Consider the following 25568-nt stretch of genomic DNA (forward strand, 5'->3'; position numbering starts at 1 on the left):
AGGAGCAGAATTCTTGGGCAGGGGGAAACAGATCATGGGGTCCCACCACACCTATTGATAGGAATCTAGGTGGGTAGGACTCAGAATCTTACGAAGGCTCCCTAACAAATAAAATCACCCAGCTCCCTTTTATGAGGAACCAAGCATTAAAGGCAAAACATACCTTCAAAGTGAGCTCCTGCTAATAGTCAAAAGCTTAAACAAAATTAAAAAGCCAAAAGGATGCAGGCTCTACTTGGTTCCCAGGACAGCAGCTGGATCCCCATTCCCCATGGAGGTCACTAAATGTCTTGTAAGCAACAGGTACTCAGCAAATATTTGCAGATGGACAAATGGATGCTTTTTGCAAAGCTTGATTGTCTAATGTTCTGGAAGTTCCCTGCTGTCCAGGGTATGGAAGTAGCCCGGATGCTGGTAGGGGCCACCTGCCCAGGTTGTCCGAATGTGATGGTTGATGGCTAGAGTCCTGAGGTGAGGCCACAAGTGGGCTTCAGCTGCACCAACAGGGGGTGTTATAACACCCTATCACTTCTTCACAAGACAAAGCCTCCAAACTGGCCCCTTGCTCATCAGAGTCAGGGGCTCCAGACCCCTGGAAGAGTGACTGGTACAGAGGGCTGCTCTGGGGAGACAGGGGGCCAAAGCCAGGGCTCACTGTAGGCCTTGATGCAGCAGAGAGGAGAAGACGCAGAAGAGGGGGCATTGAGATACAGGAGAGCGATGATGCTGATCTTGGCTTCCAGGTTATGAACCAAGAGGTCATTGTTTCACACAACACATCAGCAAACCTCCTTGTATCCATCCTGGCTACTATTTTGGATACTTAGTAAGGGTTTGGTTAAAAAAAAAAATGCTTTTGAACAACTTAATCTGATAAAAATGTAAACCATCTTCTGTTAGATGCCAGGATAAACTTTATTTTCCTTCCAACTATAATGAAAACACGAGGAACATATGGCACGTGAGTGCTGTGTTTCTACTTTATTGAGTCGTCACAGTAAATCAGAATTAAAGAGGGAAGACAAACTGGGGAGTCAGGTAGTGGCCACTGGTGAGCCGTGTGCTCCTTGGGGGCGAGGCCCCTTGCCGAGGGGCACCATGCCTGCCAAGTGGCTTACAGGCACGGTCTACACCGACATAGGCACAAACCAGGTGTGGAGCCTCAGGAACATTAAATAACATGAGACAGCAAAAGAGAAATCAAATGACACCTTATAACTTAATTTACCATATTTATCAAATTCTATCATTTACATGGACTAAATATTGTAGACCTGGAAAACACAAGAAAACATTCACTTAACGTGTATGTCATATGTAGGTACTGAGTGCAATGAAGACATGGTTGTTTCCTGTGGAATTTCCCATTGGGTGTGGACATTCCCCTTCAGTTGCTATGAGAGTAACACAGTTACATCTAAGACGTCATAGTCATCGTGAAAGCACCCCTCCCGCCTGCAGATATGACAGTAGATGAAGTGTGGGTGATCACTCCCGAGGAAAGTCAGGAACATGTGACCTGCATTGTCTAAGGATCCAAAGGATCTCATGGTAAGGATGAGGGTCCCACCAGCCAGCCTCTCTCAGAGTCAAGGCTGAAGGCCCTCTCCTTCCCTGTGGTGGCTGGGAAGACGTTTCCTTAACCACAGGAACATTCTGTGACAGTCCCTTCTTCAAACTACAAGTCCTCACTGCTGTCTAATCAAGGTTTTACTACTTAAAATGTCATCATTTTGTGGAATTACTTTTTTTTTTTAAGTACAAACACCTACTCAGTGAGACTAGAGATCACCATCTTTGCTTCAGATGGAAATCAACATGCAGAGAGGCGGGCAGAAGACCTGGCCCTGCCTGGAAGCCCGCGAGCCTTCTCCATTTGGGGCCAGCAAGAGCCACTTGTGTTTACAGATGACTGACCTACTAATGTCATGAGTCAGCATGGTGACTCAGGTGGGTGCCCACCGGATAAGTGACGCTTGGAAATTTTGCTGAAAGGTGTTTATTACAGAAGCTCAATATTTGCTTTTCTAAGTGAAAAAAAAAAAAAGAAAAAAAACTTGATCATTTCGATTTTCCACCCCAAATAACAAAAGCGATTCAAGTGCACGTGATTGCAAGCAAAAAACCTGGTCACTAGAGTCCCTGTGTTTCTAAACCAAAGCTGTTACTGAGAAGAGCCGTCACACTGCTAGCTGTCCTCTGGGGTCATAGGGTGGTCAGAATCTTTTGGGATTATAGGAAAGTCTATGTATTTGCTACCTACAACCACCTTTCCCACTCCGGGTCGGGAGGACTGGAATCATGGGGCAGGAGTCCAGGGGGGCTTCAATATGAGTCCTGAAACAAGTTTAAGAATTCTGCCACAGGGGTTGTCCAGAGCCTGAAGGTGACATGTTCTCCCAGAAGCCAGAGCTTACGTGGGACTCAGGAGCACACGATGCCCCTCCTGTAGGATCGAGGAACCACATGGAGCAGAACCTGAGTCTGGGGCCACGTGGGCCAGACCATGCCGAGCAGAAACCCGAAGTCACTCAAAGCTGCGGTTGGGGGGTGGGGGGGAGTGCCTGGGAGGACAAGAGTTGTGACATTTGCTGACACAACAGAGAAGGCGGTCACTTCCAGTCACCCCTGACATTGCCACCAAGCCCGCCATCAGTGGACAAACCGTTGACAGACCAGCTGGGAGAGCTGCTTCTGTTGGAACGATCCAGGTTCTCTCGGGTCCCAACAGTGCTTGAGCCGCCCCTGCCCGTGGGCCTGGCCTCAAGCCCTACCCGCCATTCTCTGTAAAGCAGAGAAACAAGCTCCCTGGAGAGTCAGAAGTCCCCCTCCTTCTAATAGGAAAGCCCTTCTGAATCCTGTCTCACCGTCTCCAGGGTCTGCCTGCTCCCCCTGCCACTGTCAGGAACCAGCCCACTGGGCGGTGGGCGGTCAGGGAAGGTGGCAGCTCTGCTGGGCAAGGGGGCTCAGAGGGCCCAGCAGGAAGGTGGGCAAGGGGTAGGCTGGGGGCACCCATGGGTGGGTGCAGGAGTGGAGAGGCGATGGCAGGCCAGGCGGGAAGCACCTGCACGGAGACCTTTCTGGGCCCTTAGCTGGCGGCTCCCCTGTTCTGGGCCCAGGGCTCACTCTGGAGATGGCCCGAGGGCCTCGGTGACTAGCAGAGGGCCAGCCGCCAACACCCCAACCCCAGCAAGGGCACCTGACAAGCACAAATGGAAAGTGGGGCTGTCCTCCCTTTCTGAAAAAACAAAAACAAAAACAAAAACACACAGCCACAACAGGCTTCCCTTGGGCAGCCAAATAGGTACAAAGTAGGGATCACACCCTTTGCTCGAGTTGTCCCCCTAAAGCTCAGGTGTGTCGGGAAATGTGTGGGAGGCCCCTCCCAGCAAGGGGCAGGGGGGCCCTACCACAGGGTGAGGCTGGGAAAGGAGCTTTTGCAGGGACAGGACCCTGTGTTTCTAGAATCACCCGAGCGCCCAGAGACGGGCGCTTCACCATCACCACGTAGAGGGCCTCCAGCAGGGACACGGTCAGGGTCAGGGTCAGGGTTAGGAATGCTCTCCCTGGTTAGCGGGCATTGGGGACCAGGTGGAAAATACATAGCAACGGAGGGAGAACTTCTCCCAGGCTCGAGACCCTGGGGAAAGCCAATTTCCATGATGATGAAATTTTGGGCTAGCCGTGAATCCTAACAGAAGGAGAAGCAAAACCAATGCAGGAAGCCCTCCTCCAAGAGCGGGACAGTGAAACGTCGGACAGTTTACAAAGCAAAGGAGACTCCTGGGGGACAGAGCCAGCTGCCCCCCGCCCCCCCACCCCCCCCGGGAAGCCTGGAACCTCCTCTCATTCCCTTTGCTGGGGCAGCCCCACCAGTGGGTGCGTCTCTGGTTGTTGGCGATTTCTCTTCTTTCTCAGCCCAAGGTTCCTGAGATGCCACCGCCTAGTTTGAGAGTATGATCCGCAGCATTTCGGTGGGATTCCTCCTCAAGTTCAGAAGCCTGTGCGTGGGGAGACTCACCGAGGACACTGGCAGAGCAGTGAGGTTCCCGGAGTCTGGGTTTGGGGGTTCAGATGGGGAAGTGGGGGAGTCTCCTCCATCTCCTCCTCCCCGAGAGGCACCATAGAGGGGATCTCAGCCCAGCGGCCAGGGCTCTGGAAGGAAGCAGAGGGAGGCCCTCGTGAGCACAGGGCGGAGGGGAGGTTGTGGCACGTCCCCAGGAAGAGGGCTGGACCCCTGCCTGGTGCCACACGTGTGCAGGGATGTTTGCTCCTTGAACCCAGACTAGCAAGGTCTTTCCTCTCAGCCTTTGCTCTAGATCTTCCTGTAGTGCAAAAGGAGCTGTGAACCTTTTTGAAATTTATTGGGCCTTACATCTAATCCTCAAGTAAAGAAGGAAGAGAAAAGGCACCATTAACACTGTGGGTGTGGGGCAAGGGCGACAGAGCAAAGCTGCCCCAGAATCAGTGAAAGAACAAGAAAAAAAGTCAGGGGCAGCTTGTGGCTCCATCGTGTTATTATTTACATGGATTTACATGCTGATACTTTACACCAGGACTTACAGCTCAATTATTCCCCAAAGGGTCTGAGACAGGAGGTCAGGACTAATTGAACAAGTCCAGAAGTGCCTACAGCTGTTGGGTCCCAGAGAGAAAAAGGAACAAAGCTGAAGCCTGCGCAAGCCCCATCCCCAGGGCTGCTCCAGGAACCCAGGCGCCCGCTGCTGCAACACCCGGCCGTTGTTGCTGAGGTGGGTCCCCCTGGGCCCTGCTTCGAGGGAGGACCGTTTCATCACCCTCCTAATAACCTATTTTTAAACCCTGCTGGGCTTCGCCCCAGCTTCCTCAAAAGCAGGCTGTCTAGCCTTCTCCCGACATGCTTCACTTCCAGGCTTTGGCCTGACATTTCTCTCTTTACTGGCCTTTGAAATTAATTTACATAAGTGGCCTTATTCACAGACAGCATCTCCTTTCATTTTCGGACCTGACCTTCTCGTTTCTAGGGAGAGCCTCTGGAACCAATACCTGTGAACACGCTTGGACCCGAGGAAACTGCCTCCCCCAGGTTTGTTCCCCAAACGGGCTCCTTAAGATGTCCCAAGCCTGGTCCCTACTGTCGCCTCCTTCCAGCCCCAGGAAGGTTGGGCAGAGAGAGGAGTTGTGAGTCTCTCTTCTACTGTTTTTGTCTTTGAAAACAGGCTGATCTTTGGTAAAACGCTGCCATCCAAGGTGGAGATGGTGCTGGTTACAGACATCACCGCAGGCCCCTTGAAGACATCAGCGTGTGGGCAGCAGGGAGAACACCCCTGACTCAATCCCAGATACGATTCCAGCTTGAACACCTTCACTTCAAATTGTATACAATTTCACATCATTAACTAGGAACCAGGGCTTCCCTTATAGCCCAGTCGGTAAAGACTCTGCCTGCAATGCAGGAAACCATCCCTGGGTTGGGAAGATCCCCCTGGAGAAGAAAATGGCAACCCATTCAGGTATTCTTGCCTGGAGAATCCCCATGGACAGAGAAGCCTGGCAGGTTACAGTCCATGGGGTCGCAGGAGTTGGACACAACTTAGTGACTCAACCACCACCAACTAGGAACCAACTCCACCCACTCTGAATTCAGATCCATTGGGAGAGGGAAGCAAGGGGGGAAAAAAAAGCAAGTAAATGCCAGAGATAAAGTGATGTTCAAAGATGTGATATCAGGTGTGAGTATTGCTGGATCAGAAGGGAAATATTTACTCCCCTACCCCAGCCAGGAGGCCCGTGGGGCCGGCCCTCGCAGTCCCGCACTGCAGCATGGCAGGTGGGCAGGGCAATACCAACTTGGACCAGCATGAAGCTCTCACTGCAAAGTGGCCTTTGGGCATCTCAGGGCAGTGACACCCACCACTGGTGGCCCCAGGCACCACATGTCCCCTGTATCCCTCCGGTCCCCACCTTTCCCCCGGCATATGCCTGGCCTGTGCTGGCTCCCACCATGCCCACTGCACCCCATGCCATGGCGAGGTGGCCGCTGCAGACGGAGCAGGCTGGCCACAAAGAGGGTGATCCCTCTCCTGGCCACTGACAGCCGCTGCCTCCACCCAGCCTTTCCTCATGCTAGAAGCCAGTGTTCAAAGGACCCTGGAGCCCCACTTGGCCACTTTAGGAGATACGGGGTCCCAGCAAAAAAAAAAAAAAGGGTTTTGCATGAATCCCCACGACTAGGGAGGAGTGTACACTGTTCTGCCTGGCCAACATGGGCTTTGTGGCTCGTGTCACCTTGGGGGCTGGCACCAGTGAGCCCAGGTTGGAACAATTCCATGGCTGGGGGGGCCAAGAAAAAGCAGCTGGGCTGGAGGGTCAACTCCCTGTGCAGTGGGCCTGCCAGGGGGAGAAGGGTGGCGCTTGCAATAAACCCCAAAATCCAGACCCTCACCTCCCTGTTCATATCGACTCAGGAGGGAGGGTGTCTGTGCCCCCGCCCCACTGGGCGATGTGGGTGATAAACGACAGTGTGCTCCCTGACCTGCCCATCCATATCCTCATCACCCTCTGGTTCCTGGTCACCCTCAGCATCCAGTCTCCCTTCCACCCGTGACTCCACGAGGAGGTGCAGCCTGGGCCACCCCGAGAGGCTCTGCTGAGAGGTGCTTGCTGTCTATCAGGCTGCTGGGCAGGGCCCGAACCCCAGACCCAGGCTGAAAGAGGAGGCCCACGGAGGTCACACCTGCCACGGCCAGCCTGCCCTCTGGGTCCTAAACCGTAGCAATGCCGGGGTTCCCTGCCCTCTGCACCCCACAGCTTTTGTCTGCTCTTCCTCTCCCAGCTGTTCCATTCAGCAGCCCCAGGACGACCTGCCCTCCGCAGCCCAGGCCCCCAAGGCCCCATTAAGGCCAGCGGTCAAAGGCCGGCCCGCACGTGCTGCATCTTATCGGCCCATCTCAAGACCCCCACTCCTCCAGGCTCAGTAACAAAAAAAAAGGGGGCGGCCCCGGGCCCACTGGCTCCCTGAGGCCCCCCGCACACAAAAGGGCAGGCGACAAAGACATTTTCTGGGATGGCAGGTGTTGGTGTCGGATTCCGCCCAGAGCACGGGGGGCCGGAGAAAGGCTGGGGTGGGTTTCGGGCAGGCGGGCAGCGCAGACACGCAGTACAGAGCCCCTTAGGGGTGAGGGGGAGGTGGCAGGAACCCCTAGCCCTGGAGGGAGGTGGGTCAGTGAGTGAACTCTCCCCCACTCCCCCAAGAGCAGGGTGCTGGGCAACTCCACTGACATGTCAGTTCAAACACTTGTTCTTTGAACTTACCTTGTTCAAACACTGCAGCGAGGCCTTCACGTATTTTAATCTGAAGGGAAAGAACATAAAATGGAGTGAATACAGGCCCTGTACACACACAGCCCAACTTGATAATGAACACAGTGCTAAAAATACATCTGTTCCTGGGTGGCCTGAGTGTTCCTGCAGCTTCCGAGATCATTACCCACTGAAAATTCACCTGAAATTCCACTTGGCAGGACAAAATTCTGGCTGCCATCACCTGTACAGGTGTGAAACAAAGGCGACATTAGCTTTCCCAGGACGTGTGACAGTTGCTGCGGGAGCCCTGGGGCGCTCTGACCCAGGACGTGTGGGACGGCCTTTGACAGCTGGCCTTGATGGTGCCTTGGGGGTCTCGGTGCCCCGTTCCGGCTGCACGAGGGTTCCTAATGTTTTGTCTTAGGTATAGCCAAAGCTAAGAGTTTTCAAGACAAGCATTTGGAATTCTCTGGAGGCCCTGAAAAAATAACTTATACCCACTAACTGTATAAGTTCACACATCTCTAAGTTTCATTTTACAGGTTTTTGAGGGGCACGCAGTGTGTTAATGCGGATCAGGCGTCACCTTCGATGTCACGTTCCCCAGGGAAGAAGAGTGAGGTGTACTTTGCCCAGGGAAGCTTCTAAGGGGACCCTGCAGAGGCAAGACTGGACCCTCACTCACAGAGCAGCAGGATCCAGCAGTCCTGTCAGACCCCAGCGAGGCTCTGAGCTCCCCCGAGCGGACGGTTTTTCTCAACCACTCACTCCCCTGCAGCCGTCCTATTTCCCACATGGTTTGCCTTAGCAAATGCAATGACCTCTTTCTGAGTCAGGCGACAGCTCCTCACCCTGACCCCCGCAACACTCCTAGTTCAGTGTCACTTGGCCACCACCACTTTGCCTACGAAGGTCTGTCTAGTCAGAGCTATGGTTTTTCCAGTAGTCATGTACAGATATGAGAGCTGGACCATAAAGAAGGCCAAGTGCTGAAGAATTGATGCTTTCAAATTGTGTGTGGTGCTGGAGAAGGCTCTTCAGAGTCCCTTGGACAGCAAGGAGATCAAACCAGTCCATCCTAAAGGAAATCAACCCTGAAGATTCACTGGAAGGACTGATGCTGAAGATGAAGCTCCAATACTTTGGTCACCTGATGCGAGGAGCCGACTCATTGGAAAAGATCCTGATGCTGGGAAAGATTGAGGGCAGGAGAAAAAGGGGGTGACAGAGGAAGAGATGGTTGGATGATATCACTGACTCAATGGACGTGAATTTGAGCAAACTCTGGGAGATGGTGAAGGGCAGGAAACCTGGTGTGCTGCATTCCATGGGGTTGCAAAGACTTGGACATGACTGAACAATTGAAAAACAACCAGCCCACCATCAAATCTGGACAAAGGACTTTCACATCAGTGACATGGACTGCGATCTGCCTGACCACTGTGGTGAACCTGGATAGTCTGCTGACCTCACCTGCAAGGCTGGCGCAGTGACCATGGCCAATTTCTAAGGCGGATGCTGTCGGAGGAGGGATCAGGGACAGATCCTAGGTGGGGCTTTTTGGAAGGAATGTGCACTTCTCTGAAGCCGTGTTTTCCAATCTGTCGATGAAATTTCACTCCCCCATACCCCCTGAAGTCACACAGGGTTGGGAACTTCAGGATAGAGAACAATCGTGACGATGCACTAGACTTGTCTGTCTTCCTTGATTTCCAGACACTGTGAATGGCTGTCTTTACATGGAAAGTGAGCTCTAGGGGCACAGGGGGTTCTCGGGCAGTGTTGACTCTTGGTGCTGGACTGTTCTGCTTTCTGTGGGATCTCTAAACACTGCAAAGACCTAGATTGCCCCTCTTCCCTGCAATGCACTGTGAGCTCCCAGAAGATAGCGGTTGTGGAACATCTCCATGTGAGTCTTCCTCCAGCCGAGGGGCTCAGCTTCCATGCTGTCGATCCTCTCCACTGTGAGCAAAGGGTCTCCCCACGAAGGGGCTCCATGGCCCCCCTCCCCTGCAGCCCCTAGGCGCTGGCAATGCTGGGCGTACAGGCACCCGATTGGTGGGACTGGGCAAACAGATGGCACGGCTGACAATGGAGGGCTTGTTTGTAATTGCTGATGAGGACGGGCGGCCCTTCTCCCGGTGCGTCCCCGCATGCAGCCGGGTGTGCTGTGCTGGACTGGACAGAAAGTCTCAGGGACTGCCAATCCATCGGCGAGTTAAGGAGATGCAGAGACGGCGGCAGTTGGGGGCTGCTGTAATTATTCCATGGGGCTCAAATGTCACTCGCCCTGACACACAGACAGTGCTCCTGGAGGGCGGGGACCCCCTGTGTGGAGCAGAGCAGCAGGCTGTCAGCTTCCTGACGCCTCCCCGGGGGGGGGGGGGGTTCAGCATGAGATACCAACTAACCTGGGCAGTGTTGGAAGCACCAGAAGAGACCACGGTGCTCAAAGCTGTGTGATGCTCAGGGACACGGGAGATGTGTAGTCTAACCATGTCATTCTCTCATCGGCTGGGCACCTGGTGTGTGCCAGGACCTGTTCTAGGCTCCGGGTGACAGATGAAACCCTTTCCTTCTGAGGCTTTTGGCAGAGGAGTTAATGGCGTACTGTTGGGGGGCAAAGATGTCTTATTCTCTATTTGTACAAAGCCCAGATGTCAGCATGGAAAATATACAGGTAGACCATTTATATGTGGTGTTTTGGGGGAAAGGAAAAATTAGAAAATAAAAACGTGGGGCAAGAAGGACAAACAATTGAGAAGCACAGATTGTACGGTTAATATGCATCTTAAGTCTGGAGTTTTCTTACAGGTGAATGGTGTTGGCAGTGGTGAGTTGGCCCCACTAACGTCTGAAAGCAGCTGAGCGAGACCCCCCTGGAGAGAACTGGAGGGTATGGCGTGGCCCGAGGGGGCGCGGGGGTAACTCGGGACGCAATGGGCCATATGCAAGCACTCAGCGGCTCAGACACCCCGAGGCGGCTTTTACAGAAGGACATCCTACTTCTCAGGTCTCGTAGGACTCCTCTGACACCTGGATGCTATCCACCAGGACTCCCAGGGACAAGGAGATCACCATCTTGGTTGGCGCTTCGTGGAGGCTTTTTAAGAGCCGGTGGGCCTTTCTGTGGCTTGTTTTCTCTGGCTGTGCTCACTGGCAGAGCAGAAGAGCAAAGATTTGCACCGAGTGTCTTATCTCCGAGGCAAGGCTGCTGTCCAGGACTGCCCCCTGGGACACACGCTGGGCAGGGTCGGACAAGAAAAGTGGCTGCTCTCCCTGGGTCCTAGTTACTGAGCAGTCAGCGTGGGAGACGATTAGCTGGTTCGGGATAATTAGGGAAGGGAATGGTTCTGAGAACTGGCATGCTGAGGGACAGAAAGCAGTGGGCTGGCGTTCTGGCTTCGGGTGAGAGCTAAATATCCTTGAGGCAGGAAGGCGGGCTGAACAGGAGATCGGAGGGCTGTCTGGGCTATTCAGACCCCTTGGAATAGCTCTGTGGACGCGAACAGGTGCAGCAGTGGACGGGGTGAGCCTACACTCTCAACACTGGCAACCCCAGACCAGTGGGCACTAGCCAGCCTAATTACCATCTCCAAATGGCCCGAGGAAGGCGTCCAGAATTTCCCATCCAGCCGCAGGGGCTGGGTCCTGGCCCCGGCCCTGGCTCTGGCTCTGGGCTCGGCTTCCTCTTTTTGGTCGTTGGTCTTGCCCATCAGCTTCGGTTCTGAAGCATAAAACTAGGACAGCTGGACCAAAGGACAGGCGGGCAGAGAGAGGGCATGCCCAGTGCGCCCGTCCACCTGTGCGGGGACTCGGCCAGCAGGTAGAACGTTCTCGAAAACACTCGTCCGGCATTTTTCTCTTCCCCTTGCATGACTATAATGTATTCTTATGGATCTATGACTGAATTTAGCTAAACTGAGCATTGAACATTAATGTCTTGTTAGGCCGTGATGGAGAAAGATGCTTCCAGGCCCACTTACTGTCTCATAGGACATGAACACAGAGATCTCAGTCACCTCCCAGCCAAGGAGACTGTTCATTTTACCAGTCTGAATGATTTACATCTCCAAATAGAAAATCAGTACAGAAATGTTTATAGCAGTCGTATTCATAATAGCCGGAAGATGGAAACAGTCCCAAATGTCCACCACCTGATGGATGAAAACAAAGCATGGTCTGCCCTCACAATGGAAAGTTATTTGGCGATAAAAACAAGCGAAATACGGATACAGGTTACAACACAGACGACCTTGAGGAGGTGCGGAGTGCAAGAAGCCAGTCAGCAAAGATCATGTATCATCTGATTCCACTTATACAAAACGTTCAGAACAGGCAGGTCCAGAGAGACAGGAAGAGACTGGTGGTTGCCTAGGGCTGGGAGGTAGGATGAGGATGGACTGCTAGTGGAATTTAGGTTTTTATTTTTCAGGAGGGATTTTTTTTTAAGAGTCTCTAAAATTAGATTGTGGTGATGGTTGCACAGCTTTGCAAATATAGGAAATGGCAACCTATTCTAGTATTCTTGCCTGGAAAATTCCATGGACAGAGGAGCCTGGTAGGCTACAGTCCATAGGGATGCAAAGAGTTGGGCACCATTGAGTGGCTGAGCTTTTTAGAAGTTTATTTCCTGGTTATCATTCATATATTCTTCTGGAAAAGGAGAGTATAAAATATTCCTTCTTTCCCCATCCGCAGACTTCAGTGCTACTAAGAGAGGTCCGATTTGGCCTCAGCTTTGGTTGCTGCTTAACAGAAATTCAGGCAAAACCATCCAGGCTTCTAGGAGCCTACTCTGACAGCTGAAACTGTCCGTGTTCCACCTTCTAGAAACTTCTGGATGTGAGGGCTCCAGTCACGGCTCATAAGGCATGAGAACCGAAGTGTCAGGAACTCTGGATTCTCCCGAAACAACTTCCCAACGTTGTTTCGAATAAGCTTCAAGAGTCACTTCCAAAAACTGTCTGGGAGAAAAATTCTTGGTATTTTCAGGCCATCTCTTGGCAACTGCTGTGTGTCCCTGGGGCTGTAATTAACACCCAGGGAGACAGGGGCAGGATGCTATTCACACTTAAAACCCTGAGAGTCGACTGAGAACCCAGGGCAAACCTAAGGCAGCATTTCACAGAAAAAGCAGCAGCTTCGAGTTCTTCCAAAGGAACCGATTAAACATCACGTCGATACTTTGAACAGTCTCAGGTCCTTCCTGTCTTTTCTGAGGAACGTGAGACCAGCCTCCACACCTGCCCGAGGCAGGAAGGTCCCCACGCTGGTGGCTCTGAGGTGTGGGGTCTTCCTCTCTGCATCTTGTTCTCTCATCCAAGCCTCTGAGAGTTCCCATCTCAGCCAGCTTGGGAGAGTTATAAACTGACGGGCAGGACACTTAGTGCGACAGCTAACACACATCAGGCCAAGTTTCCGTCCTTTCCCGGCTCACGAAGCAAACGGTATGGCCTGGCTCAAGGAAATCACAACCCAACTAACCCAAACCACTGGCTAAATCTTTTTTGCCTCTTGATAAATCTTTTTTTCATAGGTAGTTGTGGTTTGGAGCTGACTAATCTAATTTATGAAAAATAAGCCAATGTTGGTGATTCCTGAGTATCTGCTCCCTGAGGAGACATGAAGCTCTGAGAGGGATGAGGAGAGATAGAACGCAAGGTGTCGGAGCCCCCCGTCCTCCCCTGAAATGCCCAGTACATCCTTCCCCAGGGAAGGCGGGGCTGGAGCAGCGATGAGGACATCTGACAGGCAGCACCGTCATGTTCCATCAGGTCAGGTGGAGCAGATGTTCGTCACATCCGTCTCTTCCCTCTTTCAGAGCTGACACCAGGATAGTAAGAGTTTTAGAGGGAAAGGGGGTGAATAAACATGAGGCAAGTTCAGTTCAGTCATTCAGTTGTGTCCGACTCTTTGCAACACTATGGACTGCAGCATGCCATGCCTCCCTGTCCATCACCAACTCCCAGAGCTTTCTCAAACTCATGTCCATCGAGTCAGTGATGCCATCCAACCATCTCATCCTCTGTTGTCCCCTTCTCCTCCTGCCTTCAATCTTTCCCAGCATCAGGGTCTTTTCCAATGAGTCAGTTCTTCCCATCAGGTGGCCAAAGTATTGGAGTTTCAGTTTCAGCATCAGTCCTTCCAATGACTAATCATGACCGATTTCCTTTAGGATGGACTTGCTGGATCTCCTAGCAGTCCAAGGGACAAAAGGTGGAGCAAAACAGGGCGACTGAAAATTCTCTTTAAAACCCTCCATACCACTCAGGAAAGCCCCGACCAAGTTTCAGTTTCCCCACCTGCATTGTCACCGGGCTCTGGAGGCCCCGCCTCCCCTACACCTGGCCGGGGCCCTGCTGCTCTTCATGGCTCCACTTTCACTGGGAGGACGGGAGGGGCCGGGGAGGATGAGACCCAATTACAGGTGTTTGTTCTGGCTCTTGCGTCAGGCCCCACACACATCTGTGACCTGGAGACACACCTGGACCCCTTAAAGAAGAGTCAGACTTCTTCCTGCCTGCACTGCTATCGTACTCCTGCGGCATATAAGAAAGAAAGTGCTATGTCGTTTTTAAAGAAATTACAGCCCAATATAGATACACGAAACTCACACACACAGGACAAAGCTTTCCCTCCATAGGCTGAGAAAAATCAAAGAGTAAGGGAGATAAGTTAGAGGAAGCTGGACCAGGTCACCTTTGTGAGACACAGTGGTTCTCAGCAACTGCTTACTTTTTGAAAGGAAGTCCCCATCCCCAGGCCACATCACAGACAAAACCCCCAAGTCTTTGGTGGAGGGACTTGCAGCATCTGGAGAGTGACCCAGGGCACAGCTGAGCCAGCACCACCGGGTCCTGGCAAATGGCTTATGGATTAAAAAACCTCCTATGAATGCTTTAACATGTTTCCAAGAGGAGGTGTGCGTGCTCAATTGTGTTTGACTCTTTACACCCTAGACATGGCTTATATTTTGATGCCTTCCAAATGTTTGTTGTGGTGGTGGCTGTTCTTTAGTTGCTCAGTTGTGTCCTACTCTCTTATGACCCCATGGACTATAATCTGCCAGGCTCCTCTGTCCATGGGATTTCCCAGGCAAGGATACTGGAGTGGGTTGCCATTTCCTTCTCCAGCGGATCTTCCTGACCCATGGGTGAAACCCGAGTTTCCTGCGTTGGCAGGTGGGTTCTTTACCACTGAGCCACCTGGGAAGCATTTTGAGTTTTTAAAAGCAATGTCATATGTATAGGGGTTAGGCTGAACCGGTGACATGAGACGGAGGGTGGGACTGGGTATGGGGGGGGTGACAGCTGGTGCAGGGCGATCAGTGGTTCTCAGGTTGATTGCCAACGCCATCCAGATGCAGCTCAGAGCATGTGCGGGCAGAGTGGGTGCCTCCGAGGCCTTGAATAGATGGTGACATAAGATAATTTGTATTTGGGGGCCACTGTGGATGACCTGAGTAGAGTTCTGGGCTGTGATCCTGGCCTGCAGAGTGGGACCGTCCTCATAGGCGGGGCAATCGACCAGCATCTCATGGGTGGCAGCCCAGTTTGCAGCCCCTCTTCCACCAGACAGGCCGACACACGCAGAAGGGACTCCAGGAGGAGAGGAGAAACTGGGAGGCACAGGGTGAAGTGAGAGAAAACCCAGATGGGCAGGGTGGTGAGCAGAGCACTCAGGAACACCCGCGGAGGTCTCCAGAAGTGTCCTTGGCCCCTTATACATACTGACTCACTGGGCCTTTACCAGTGCCCTTTAGTGGGAACTATCAGGGCACTACTTAGAAGGTATGCCAAAATGCTGAGCTGGATGAAGCACAGGCTGGAATCAAGATTTCTGGGAGAAATATAAATAACCTCAGATATGCAGATGACACCACCCTTATGGCAGAAAGCAAAGAACTAAAGAGCTTCTTGATCAAAGTGAAAGAGGAGAGTCAGAAAAGCTGGCTTAAAGCTTAACATTCAGAAAACTAAGATCATGGCATCTGGTCCCATCACTTCATGGCAAATAGATGGGAAAACAATGGAAACAGTGACAGACTTTATTCTCTTGGGCTCCAAAATCACTGCAGATGGTGACTGTAGCCATGAAATTAAAAGACACTTGCTCCTTGGAAGAAAAGCTATGAGTGACCTAGACATCATATTAAAAAGCCGAGACATTACTTTGCCAATGAAGGTCCATCTAGTCAAAGCTATGGTTTTTCCAGTAGCCACGTATGGATGTGAGAGTTGGACTATAAAGAAAGTTGAGCGCCAAAGAATTGATGCTTTTGAACTGTGGTGTTGGAGAAGACTCTTAAGAGTCCCTTGGACAGCAAGGAGATCCAATCAGTCCATCCTAAAGGAAATCAGTCCTGATTATTCATTGGAAGGACTGATGCTGAAGCTGAAACTCCAATACTTTGGCCACCTGATGCGAAGAGCTGACTCGTTGGAAAAGACCCTGATGCTGGGAAAGATTGAAGGCAGGAGGAGAAGGGGACGACAGAGGATGAGATGGTTGGATGCCATCACCGACTCGATGGACAGGAGTTTGAGTAAGCTCTGGGAGTTGGTGATGGACAGGGAGTCCTGGCATGCTGCAGTCCATGGGATTGCAAAGAGTCGGACACGACTGAGCGACTGAACTGAACTGAACTCAGAAGGTACTGCTGTTAGACCCATTTTATAGAATTGGACTCTGGGCGGCAGAGTGGCACTAACTTGACTGAGGCCACAGGCTAGAAAAAGAGGACACCAGAGCCTGGCTCTCTGATGGGACATGTACTCCCTGCAGTTGCGGGGGCCGGCTCTTGGGTGGAAGGGCCTGGCCCGTGCTGAGCACAGGGTTGAGGGGGGACAGGAAGATGGCAGGATCTGAGAATGGAGCCAGGCAGGTCAGCCCGAGCCGTCTTCAGCGCCGAGAGAGGAAAATGCACGAAGTCCCGGACAGGAAGGGCAGCCCGAAGCTTGGTGATGGCTCCACCTTCTGCCTCCACACTAAGGCTCTGGGCCTGGTTCCTGCTGTACTCCTAGCACCCCCAAAATATTCAAAGCCCCTCAAACCCTATGGCCACATGGAGCCCTGGAGACTGACCCACAGAGACACCTGGGAGCATCTGAGGCTTGTCTGTCGACTCCACGCGTCCTCTGGGCTTCATTCTCTGATCTGTTCCACATGGTCGGCTAGGAAGGTCTGCAGTTACAACTTCCAGGTGACCTCACAGACTGTCACAGTCCCATGAGTGTACTGGCCAGTGAATGTGCTGACTGCTGCCGTGACAGGAAGTAGCAGAACCCCCAGCATCACACAGCCCATGCTGGGACCCTGGTTCCTTCGGCCTGGGTTTCTGGTCATGTCAGGTTCTGTTCCCCAACCGAGTTCACATCTCATGAAGACTTCCTGAGACCACAGACAGGGAGGCAAGTTTTCCCGAGCAGGCTCGGTTCAAAGAGACACATTGAGACAGAGAGTCTAGACGGTTTAGAACAACTCCCTTCTCTCTGGCTCATCAGGAGCTCTGTGACCAAGGTCACCGACAATCAGGGGTAGGTGACAGCCTACCTGAGAGGACAGCGGTCACTCTCTGAGCCCGGGATGCTGTCCAGCTGATCCCACTGTGACAAGGAGAAGGGGATGGACGGGTTGAGGCTGGCGCCCCGGGGTGTCCCTCACGGCTGGTCTGCAGCTTATCAGGATGACATGAGAGCCTGGACGTGGGGACTCCCGAAGCCCCTTCTGCCTTCATTGTCTACAATGTTCTTGGCCGGTTTCAGCAAATGTATGAGGAAGGTGAATACACAAGAAGTGCTGTCTAGCAAAACCTTATTCAGACCACGTTTATAGGGGGCGAGGGTGAGAAAGACAGAGGCATACTGAATGAATCCCTAAAGTGACCACTCTCACTGAATGGGAAAAACCTTTCATCTTTGGACTGGCAGAGGAGCAGCTAGAGTCAGTTCCACCTTGTGCTGTTTCTGGGATTGACTCGATGGCTAACTGCCCAGCGAATGGCCATGGCGGGGTCACTGCAGATTAGCTGCCATGTCCTGGCACATGCAACCCTGAGTGGGGCTCAGGGGTCTTAGCAAGTGAGAGCTGGGGGCAGCTTCCTGCTCCAGGCGGACCGATGTGTAATGTAGCACACGTGCAGTCTCAGTAGGGCCAGAATGACCTGGGGACCCCCAGGCTGGGTCTTCTGATAGCTTCTGGGAACTTGAAATGGTGATTTTTTGATAGAAAAGAAGGACGCGTCTTTTTATTAGGTAGGTGAGCATCATAAGCCTTTCCGAGAGGGCAACCATGCTGTTCCGGGCGAGCAGATGAAAGTTCGTCCTTTGGCCTGGTGGCTGCAGTGGCAGTGGCAGAAGCATCCTCAGACAGACTCAGACTAATCTGCTTTAAGCTCCAAATATGACCTACATGAGACGCAGCGGAGTCTGACGGGGCCTGGCGAGGAATTCCCTTCCACTTGCTCTAAATCCCGGAGCCTCTCCCCTCCGGCCTCTCATGAAGGAGGAAGCGCTCCTGGCCAGACCTTGGAGAAATCAGATGTGTCCATGCAGGGCTAACAGGAGAGACAGAGATCCGTGCTCCCTCTGCTGGCTCCAGACGGCAGCATTAAAGCAGAAAGGCTTCTCCAAACTCGGGTCCATTCACGTTTCCGGACAAGGACCCCTCGTTTAACCTGGTTGGAGGCGTTCTTTCAGAAAAAAACCCACCTTTGTCAACTTCTGAACAAGGCACTTGGAAATGCTTCCCATCAGATATCAAAGTACACATACCAACAGTCCTCCACTCCCAGATGGCTAGCTGTGACTGCAACCGTGATTTTGGGATTCATTTATCAACAGACACAAGTGGATTCCTCCAAGATTTTAAGGTCCAGACATGACCTTTAAAGCAGTTCTGGAAAAAGAAACAATCTGAAGTCCAAGCTAAATTTTTATTTTTTTCTTTCTCTCTCCCTTAGGTAATAAGAACAGCTTCCAAAAAGTAAAGATTTGTACTATTTATAGCCTTTCCGATAATGTCAAGCATTAGACTTGATTTTCCAAATCATTAGCATGCAGAAGAATGACCTCATGGCGAACAGATGCACTTGGCTGTGAGCTGCAGTGATTACATCAGTCCCTCCCCTTCCAGTTAACCCTTTAAAGGCATCTCTGCTGCACACACCCCCTTCCCTGGAGACAGTCTTGAACACACAAAATTAGTCCCTCACTCCAGTATGTGCATGCACACACATGTGTGTGAAATGCGCATATAAATACATGCATAAAACATATATATGAACATGTGCATGTGTGTTCACTGCAGCCAGTATTGAATCCCTGGCCACCCTATAGAAGTTGCTGGTCAATAAAGAAGGAATCTAAAGGGAGGTAGACTACAGAGTGAGTGGAAGGCCAGCTCAGATACCTTTCATGATCTGGGCATTAGCAACATGAGTAATGTGTGGAATAGATATGGGAGGGGGTGACTTTAAATAACATTTTTTTTCTGACTCAGTTATTTTAAACCTCTTTTAATAAACTGAGGACTCACTTATGAGCCTAACAACAGAAGACTCTGTCTTTACCTGTGGTCCTGGAAAGTGAGTCCAAATGCCCCCTTGTGCTGCCCTGGGTGGCAAGTGCTGGGACAGGGAGGCTGGGGGCCTCCGGGCAGAGCATTTCCCAGGGCAGTCTCCTTGACCATAGGCCCCCACCATTGGCCACGTCTCTTACTTACACCTAGGACCTAGGACTTAACGGCTCACCTTGGAGGCCTTCCCTCTAGAGATGGGGCTGCCTGCTGCATAATACAGTGTGGGGCGAACGTGGGGTTCAGGCCACTGTCCCTGTGCTTGACCACAAGGCCCTGTGGCAAGAACACAAAGGAGATTGGAACCCCAGGTTCCTCGGGCTGCACGCAAGCCTGTGGGCGGGGGCCTGAGGCCCTGCTCTGACGACACCGCTGTGGGGACGGTCTGAGCGAATCCTAAGAGCGCTGTGGGAGCTTAAGCCGCTCAGGGTCAATTTTTCCGGCTGGCTTGTCCCTGCGAAAAGCAGCCCTCACCTCGATTTCTCAGTTTAAGCTGCCTGGCTCTTCTGGGTTTGACTGTACTTGTCCCAGAATATTAATAAAAAACAAACAAAAAACACACTGTGGATAGATGGGAAATGTTTTCATCCGTCCAAGTGGTTAACAGACGGGAACAGGGATTCCTCAGAAGCAAAACTGGTCTATGAATGAGAGGAGGATGTGGTTCTGAAGGAGGGCCTGTGTGTGGGATGGAACTGTACCCCCAGATTCCAGGGCAAACCAAGTTGGTTTTGAGCTTCTTCCTGATGGTTGTAGTGGGCAGATATGCAAAACGTTGAAAGAGAACATCATGCCTGGACTTAAAATTGCATCCATGGATTGGTGTGATAGGTGTAGAAAAATGTTCTCAGTCCACATGGAACACCCTGAAGCCTACTGGTTATGACACGTGATGCTGACGTCAATAAACTGAAAAGAGGAAGGACCAGCATTTGGCTCGGCATCTCACCTTTGGTTTCACCATCTTTTTGTGCACGTTCCAATACCTGCTCTTATCAAGCTGTCAGAACCTTTATCAATTTAGTGACTTTGGCCAATGCAACATTCTTAAAGCAGCCAGGCTCTAAACGGTGGATCTTAAAAAATCTACAGCACTCATGGTGGCTCACTTAAGAAGTTACCTATACATGAACTGATGTAAATAATTAGGAACTTTTGGGAAAGATCAAATTAATTTATATAGAGGCTAAAATATACATAGAAAATAAAGTTTATCAATACTTGTTTCAGTAACATCTTAAGAGCCTTTAGAACATAACAGTTAAGAAATGGAAGCATATAGCTATGATTTAATTACTTTTAATTTTAGAAAACAAAAAGCTTTATCAAGATTAAAAAAAAAACCCTGCACTAAAAAATTCAGTCCCAGGACTTTATGAGGGTGGGAAAAAGCTGAATGAGATCTTCACAAAACTAGCTTTGCCATAAATTCTTCGTGTTCCCTCACCTAAAAATTAGAAGTGATTTTCAATCTCTAGCCAGACTGGGTTTGAAATCTTCATTTCCCTTGAAACTGATTTTTTTTTTTTTGCGGGGGTGGGGGGGGGTGGGGTAGGGCTGGGGGAGCGGAGGCTTTAGAGCGAATGTTGGCAGAGTGTATAAAAGAATTCAATTCACAGCTGTTCTACTTTTTTAATGTAAGAAACATTAATCAAAGCTTTAAGTTATAAGCTTTTCTCATGTTGCTTAGTATTCCAGTTCAACAAAGATCAATAGAGGCCATCCCTGTATTTCTGGACGCCTCGCAGGGAAGCAGAGGCGCGATTATGTAAATTTCGCAGCTCCCCGCACCTCGGCGGCCTGCTTATCTCCCAGGCCTTCTGCCTGCTGCTCCTGGCTCCCAGTGCGGGGCCAGCCTCTCCCTCTTATCTCCTGACAAAGCTCGGGGAGGCCAGGCCGGCAGCCAGCGATGTTCAACAGTGATGCATGGCTGGTTTTATTTGTAAGTGATTTATTTCACTGAATTTAATTTTTTTCACTTTGTGTGTAAGATATTTGTTAACAAGTCAGGATGGGAGAAGCCAGGCGGTGATCAGAGGCAACTGACAGAGGGTAGAAATCTATTAGGCCCCCCTAACAGTTGTGCCCACCCCAGCGGAGGAAGAGGATGCCCCTCATGGAGGATTTCAACATGCATCGACTCAATGTCCCACTTGCTTTCTGAAAGGCAATTAATCTGTAATTACGTACAGAAATTTACCAAGTCATTCTATTCTTTGGGGAAAAAAAAAACCCCACAGTAACCATATCATCATGGTAAGTGCCAGCACACATTTTTTTTTCTAAATTGGAAATATAAAAAGAGTAAAACCTAAAAACAATGTTTTTTGAGATTTTCCACTGGCCTCATAAGTGGAAGTGCTTAGGAGCCAGTGTCTGAGCAGGTCCACACCAGGTGCTGCTCTTGGCGGCTGGGCCCCGGGACACGGACCACTCCAGAGAGAAAGCCAGCCCGCCGCACTGCTGTCAGCATGGGCCAGGGGACACGGTCCTCCCGTTGCTCCCGCATTAATCCCTGACCCGAGCATCCCGGCGGCATAATCCCCATTTAGCATTAGTAGCAACGGCTTCGACTGGGAGGAACTCTTTCTCGATAAGTAGGCCCTGATGCAGGCACCATTCTTAAAACAACATATTCCCAGCTCAGCAAGAAACCCACCCTACCGAATGAACAGGAGCACGGGGCTGAGAACAAGTTCATTAACCTCGCTGGAGGCGGAGGTTAACGGGATGGTGGGAGGAAAGGACCTGGCGAACAGCTCGGATACAAAACAAATTAAAATGAATGTCATCGCTCCTTTTGATATTCATTAGTGCATTCAGGGGGGAGAACGCGCTTCTTAAATTTGTGGGCATTTATCTGTGAAAAACAGGTGTACATCTGTGGCTCGAGCATTTGAAGGGTCTTGGGCAGAGCTGGGTGTGGGGGGAACGTGGCCACTCACCAGTTCCGCTGATCGAGTAGCTGGGAGATGGACAGAAGACCTGGGCTGTGAAATCCTCAAATGTCATGACTTCACGGTGGTTCTGAATTATTGCTTCAAGATAGAGAGCTCTCTCCTCGTAGCTGCGGGCGTCAGTTAAGGAAACAAGTGTCCATGCAGAACGAAATGCAGGGCAGCGACAGAGCAGTGACTTTGTTTTAAACACAATCACACACCTTTTACACTCAGATGGGGAATGGGTACCTTGCAAGTGCATAAGCATCCTATTGGAGAATTAAAATAGGAGTCATAATTCATGAGAACATTCCGATTTCGGAGGCCTGTGCTTCTCTTAGACTTCAACTGCACCCAAACCAGTATCGCTGAAAAAAATATGTAAACTGATAGTCACAGAATCAGAGCAAAAGGCCATACCCATTTCCTTCTCCAATCAACTTGATAAGAACAAACAAAAAGACAGATGTGGATGACAGCCACATCCCTTTCCATCCACAACCACGGGACAACACTGGATCACCCCTTCTGAGTTCCCCAGAAGAGATGTTTTTCTCAGCCTACTGATAACATGAATTGACACTCCGATGCTCCAAGCGAGAACCGGTGATACACACTTTAAAAAATAAGACCACTGGGAAGGGGGAAGGCTAGGAAGGTTGGCTCTGAAGGGCCCCAGAGTCTCAGGCTGAGATAGGCCATGAGCATTAGAAAGTTATTAATTATTAGAAGGAACTAATATTAGTTATTAGTTCTAAATAACTAAATAATATTAGTTATTAGAAAGAACTAATAACTGGGAGAATCTACCAGGGAGCACACAACACAATATTAAAAAAAAAGACTATTGGCTTTTAATTAAAACTGCAGCCCTAGAACACACGCATTCAAATGTGTAATCAAAAACCAGGCACCAATAAAACTTACAAGCGTAACACGCTGAAGCAACTTTCCAGCTGTCTCAATAGGACCCCCGCGTGCGGCAGCCTTTCATGGGGCAGAAAGCAAATCTTCCCCTTTTGTGTGTGGCTTCTGTTTCCTCGGAAGGTGAATCACGCCTTCCAATAACAGGATAACGTCAGGACAATTCGGCAGCGAATGGAGGCGACGCACGGAGGACTCTATGAGTTAGCACTCGGGGGACTCAGCGTGCTGGCTCTTCCCCCTGCTTCCCCGTGATCGACGCAGAAGTTAAGGGACGTGGTTCAGTCATTTTGAAAACCGTGCTAATTCTGCAGGAACACAGGGAATGTGGGTTACCACCCGTTTATTATCTGTAGCTCCAGAAAGGCCAGAGTAATTCTAGCATTTCTCACTGAATTTTAAAACTCTCTTTTCAAAATGGCCTCTTTTAAATAATGCAAGTTGGGGGAAAATTCTGCCCTTCCAAATAGCTGTTCAATAGGCATGCATTTTGAAGGAGGTGAGTATTTTTCTACTCTCTTCTGGCAAAGGATGCTCACGAGTTTTCCTACAAGGGGTCTTGCTCCTCCTCCTTTAATTACATTCGGGGAAAGGTTTTCAGCCCACAAGGAGCCCAGAGGCTTTCTGGGGCTGGCTGTGCAACACAGAACCATGCGCTCTCAGTGCCTAGGCGCACTGAAATTTAAATGAATAAAAAATGAATAAGGAAAAGGGTTCTTGTGTCCCGCACGCCGTATTTCACAAACACAGAGCCTGGACTGTGCAGACACAGGGGACATGACCATCACCAGGGAAAGCTCTCCTGGGCCGGCCCATTCCAGAATCACCCTTCAGGCTGGCTCTGGGCAACTTTTCAAAAGGAACAGGAGTTTCAAGGCAATGATGGATGACGGTTTGCAGGGATGGTGGTCGCAGCAGCCTGAGGCCTGGGCCATGTGAGTCTGCGCTCCGGCTGAACTCCGGGTGACTCGCCTTCCTGGACAGGCTGCCAAGCGTCACGGCGCGGCCCCCGTGGCCTGGGGGACCCACTAATGCCATTCACATCTCATTACGAACATGCGTCTTCCACACAGCGCTTGGCTGTTACCGAGCGTGGCCCTCCGAGCCGCTGGGCCGCGAACAGCAGGATGCTGGGCCTGGGCGGCCGGCTGGCGGACAGGAGCTGTGACACTGAGCTGGCACGTGCAGGCCCAGCAGGGGCCGAGCGAGGCGTGACAAATGACTCAAAGGGCTGAGCTCCACTTGCGGCTGACGACCACCTGAGCCTGGGGCCCTGTCGGCGCCCCTTCCCTGCTCGTGGCCTCCGCAGTCCCGTCCTGCTGGGTCCTGAGGCCTGGGCTGCGTCCGGACCCCCCTGCACATGGGGCTTGGACGTGAGCACAAGCTGGGCTAGAGACACGGTGGAGGCCACACGCCTAGAGGGGCGGCCCCGACACTGACCGAGCTCACTGGTCCTCGCGGAGGGCTGCCGCGTATGCCACCCCCATGCTTCCCCGCCGGGTGGCCCGCAGCCTTGTCCTGAGTGAGTGACATGCTCCTGCTGTCATGAGCTTGTCTCTGTCAAGGCTGAGTGATCTGGGCGCCTAAGAGCACCTCCATCCAGCACTGGACTCCCAGAGGGAAATAATCCAGCTTTGAGGTTCCTGGGTACAATAAATACAACGGAGTAATGTAAATATAAATAGAACACAGTCACTCAGTCGTATTTGACTCTTTGTGACTCCATGGACTGTGGCCCACCAGGCTCCTCTGTCCATGGGATTCTCCAGGCAAGAATACCAGAGTGGGTAACTGCTCCCTTCTCCAGGGGATCTTCCTGACCCAGGGGTAGAACCTGGGTCTCCTGCACTGCAGGCAGATTCTTCACCATCTGAGCCACGGGATGCCAAAGGCTTCAACAGAGGCACCATAGTAGATGGGGCGCAAAGGTGCATCCAGAACGGGGCCCTGGAGCAGGAAGGTTTGCTTCCTAGAAGGTTCTCCGCTATCATGAGAGCAGGCACTCCCCACCCAGGCTGGGCTACACTGCGCTGAATTGGGTGCCATCACTCAGACAAACACCTACCAGGGATGGGGTGAGACCAGAAGATCGTCAAGTACATTTTCACTTGCAGCCCAAGCCAGGACATGTACACACCATGACAAAGAGAAGACAGACACCACCCCAACCCTGGCACCGTTTAGAAACAGCAGAATACCAGACCACCTGACCTGCCTCTTCAGAAACCTGTATGCAGGTCAGGAAGTAACAGTTAGACAACTGAACATGGAACAACAGACTGGTTCCAAATAGGAAGAGGAGTATGTCAAGGCTGTATATTGTCACCCTGCTTATTTAACTTATATGCAGAGTACATCATGAGAAATGCTGGGCTGGAAGAAGCACAAGCTGGAATCAAGATTATTGGGAGAAATATCAATAACCTCAGATATGCAGATGACACCACCCTTATGGCAGAAAGTGAAGAAGAACTAAAGAGCCTCTTGATGAAAGAGAAAGAGGAGAGTGAAAAAATTGACTTAAAGATCAACATTCAGAAAACTAAGATCATGGCACCCGGTCCCATCACTTCATGGCAAATAGATGGGGAAATGGTGGAAACAGTGTTTGACTTATTTTTTGGGGCTCCAAAATCACTGCAGATGGTGATTGCAGCCACGAAATTAAAAGACATTTACTCCATGGAAGGAAAGTTATGACCAACTTAGATAGTGTATTAAAAAGCAGAGACATTACTTTGTCAACAAAGGTCCGTCTAGTCAAGGCTATGGTTTTTCCAGTGGTAATATATGGGTGTGAGAGTTGGACTGTAAAGAAAGCTGGGTGCCGAAGAATTGATGCTT

General features: G+C 51.1%; 1 protein-coding gene across 4 annotated transcripts in view; it reads right to left on the reverse strand.

Moving 5' to 3' along the window:
* Positions 1–962: 962 nt before the first annotated feature.
* The window catches only part of RALGAPA2 (Ral GTPase activating protein catalytic subunit alpha 2), a 269834-nt gene continuing 245228 nt past the window's right edge, over positions 963–25568 (reverse strand). For all 4 annotated transcript variants that reach the window (XM_070472230.1, XM_070472229.1, XM_020878409.2 and 1 more), the window contains 3 exons: positions 21807–21928; positions 7294–7333; positions 963–4155 (listed from right to left, as the gene is read on the reverse strand). In XM_070472230.1, coding sequence (XP_070328331.1) covers positions 7329–7333; positions 21807–21928 — 127 coding nt within the window. In that variant the 3' untranslated portion in view covers positions 963–4155; positions 7294–7328. The remainder of the gene's footprint in view (positions 4156–7293; positions 7334–21806; positions 21929–25568) is intronic.

This window comes from Odocoileus virginianus, chromosome 9 (genome assembly GCF_023699985.2).
Source record: "Odocoileus virginianus isolate 20LAN1187 ecotype Illinois chromosome 9, Ovbor_1.2, whole genome shotgun sequence".
Classification (NCBI taxonomy): Eukaryota; Metazoa; Chordata; class Mammalia; order Artiodactyla; family Cervidae; genus Odocoileus; species Odocoileus virginianus.